This window comes from Propithecus coquereli, unplaced genomic scaffold, assembly GCF_000956105.1.
Source record: "Propithecus coquereli isolate 6110/MARCELLA unplaced genomic scaffold, Pcoq_1.0 Scaffold10, whole genome shotgun sequence".
In the NCBI taxonomy this organism is placed as follows: Eukaryota; Metazoa; Chordata; class Mammalia; order Primates; family Indriidae; genus Propithecus; species Propithecus coquereli.
This window is the reverse complement of record NW_012133858.1, coordinates 22,054,550-22,057,102: the sequence shown is the minus strand read 5'-3', so window position 1 is coordinate 22,057,102 and position 2,553 is coordinate 22,054,550. Positions and strand designations below refer to the sequence as shown.

The 2,553-nt window shown below is 38.3% G+C and overlaps 1 protein-coding gene across 1 annotated transcript; it reads left to right on the top strand.

Annotated features, from left to right (window-relative positions):
* The first annotated feature begins 313 nt into the window (after positions 1-313).
* LOC105807649 (ras-related protein Rab-11A-like) lies at positions 314-1,078 on the top strand. Its single transcript, XM_012641080.1, is given in 2 exon segments — positions 314-458; positions 461-1,078. Coding segments are annotated over 2 exon segments (648 nt in total). The 5' UTR covers positions 314-343; the 3' UTR covers positions 994-1,078.
* Positions 1,079-2,553: the final 1,475 nt, after the last annotated feature.

Here is a 2,553-nt window from a genome sequence, read left to right as displayed (position 1 = left end):
TTGGGATTTGAATTCAGATCAGTCTGTGCAAAGCCCATACTCTCCACTCCACCTGTGAAGTCCTAGTACTGTGATGAAATGTCTTCTAACATATCAATATTATAAAATTGATAATATTATAATATAATATAATATTGTAAAATTGATAATATTGACATATCAATATTATAAAATTGAAGTGGCAGACTATCAAAAGTTTATAAAACGAAATTGGGCTATCCAGGTATTAGGGAAGAGTCCAAGCCATTCCTTCATCAGTTTCACTCAGGTGTTGAATTGTGCAACATTTCAAAAATCCTTGAAGGTGACTGCTGCTCCCGCCCCTTCGCTCCTCGGCTGCGCAATGGGCACCCGTGACGACGAGTATGACTACCTCTTTAAAGTTGTTCTTATTGGAGATTCTGGTGTTGGAAAGAGTAATCTCCTGTCTCGATTTACTCGAAATGAGTTTAATTTGGAAACAAGAGCACCATTGGAGTAGAGTTTGCAACAAGAAGCATCCAGGTTGATGGGAAAACAATAAAGGCACAGATATGGGACACAGCAGGCCAAGAGCGATACCGAGCTATAACATCAGCATACTATCGTGGAGCTGTAGGTGCCTTATTGGTTTATGACATTGCTAAACATCTCACATATGAAAATGTAGAGCGATGGCTGAAAGAACTGAGAGATCATGCTGATAGTAACATTGTTATCATGCTTGTGGGCAATAAGAGTGATTTACGTCATCTCAGGGCAGTTCCTACAGATGAAGTGAGAGCTTTTGCAGAAAAGAATGGTTTGTCATTCATTGAGACGTCTGCTCTAGACTCTACAAATGTAGAAGCTGCATTTCAGACAATTCTAACAGAGATATACCGCATTGTTTCTCAGAAGCAAATGTCAGACAGACGTGAAAATGACATGTCTCCAAGCAACAATGTGGTTCCTATTCATGTTCCACCAACCACTGAAAACAAGCCAAAGGTGCAGTGCTGTCAGAACATCTAAGGCATTTCTCTTCTCCCCTAGAAGGCTGTGTATAGTCCATTTCCCAGGTCTGAGATTTAAATATATTTGTAATTCTTCTGTCAAAAAAAAAAAATCCTTGAAGGTAGTCTTAAAATTGAAACAGGTAGAAAGTCAAAAAGGTGAACAGATGTTGCAGTCAGTAGGGAAGGAAGTTTCCTTCTGTCATCCTCATTCATGCTGGAGGTATATGGTGGATTTGTTGTCAAGACCAGATGAAATTACAAACCTTCAAGGGAAATAGCACGCACAAATATTGGCCAACTGTGTCCTGTATTTCAGGCTATTTTCACCCATAGGAAAGAAAAGTCTTAGAAAGTCATGGTTAAATTCCCTCTTGTTTTGAAATTGCTTTATTCAGAGTAGATTAAACTCAACAGCTGTGTGTTTCAGAGAAATCTAATCCTTGCTTCTCCCTGCCTGGAGTGCGCCCTGCCATTCTCCCGTTGCCTCACCTCTGCACTCAACATAATGAATTCCACTTTTCTTGCTGGAACTTGCTTGTCTTTTTGTCTTCATATGTTTGCTTCACCCACTCCTATCTTTGGATTGTCATTATAGCATCTCCTGTTTTCATCTTGCTTTGCCCTTAGTGGGGAGATGTGTCTTTACTCTTTACCCCTGTTATAATCTTGTGCCACAGTGCACCCCTATTCTGTTTTTGTTTGTTTGTTCGATGTTAGCCTAAGACCCTTTGCAACTTGTTTCAACTCTGCCTTGAAACTTTACAGTTTCTATTCTTACTTTTTTTTCCTTCAAGTGCTTATTAAGACAATATTGTCCAAGTTCTCCAGAATGATCTCTCTCTGTCCTTTTCTTCCCTGTTTTCCTTTATTCTTTCATGCTGCCTTCTTTTCTATAGTTCTCACCTTTGTGCCTTCATATCCCCATTTTTCTCTCTTTTAAAACTCTGGCCTGAATAAATTTCTCCCTATGATATTCTTTTCCCATAATTTTCCTCTGAAATTCTCCTTTATCTTTTAACCTTAATTCTCTTTTATTCTTATTAAATTCCCCCTACCAAAATCCATTAACTTTTCTTCATTCTTCAGCTAAAAATCTTCCCTTCAATCTATTCCAAACTCATCAGATGTTTGATTCACTTCCTCACCTCTGACTTTCTTCTTGACCTTCTTCCAACCACTTTCTCGCAATCCTTACAATGAAATTGTACTTACTAAAGGAGTTCTAATGACTTCCCCTTGGATAAATTGGATGTTCTTTCATCTGTGATCCTCATCTTTCCTGGCAATAACTCTATCCATGGGCTGGAGATCATCTTTGAAATACTTAGGAAGCAAGATGGGCTTCTTAAAAAAAAAAACTAGCAAAATATTAATATCTTCTAGAGTGCACATCATAAGTGTCAGAGATAATTTGCATTTCTAATAACTGTCTTTAAAAATAGCTTGACATTTTAGTTGGTGTTGATTGGTCAACAAATGGTTTTCTGAATTTGGCCATGCTCTTCTCTGAAGGACAGACTTCTGAGTCAGTGTTAGACACACACACACACACACACACACACACACGCTCACAGAA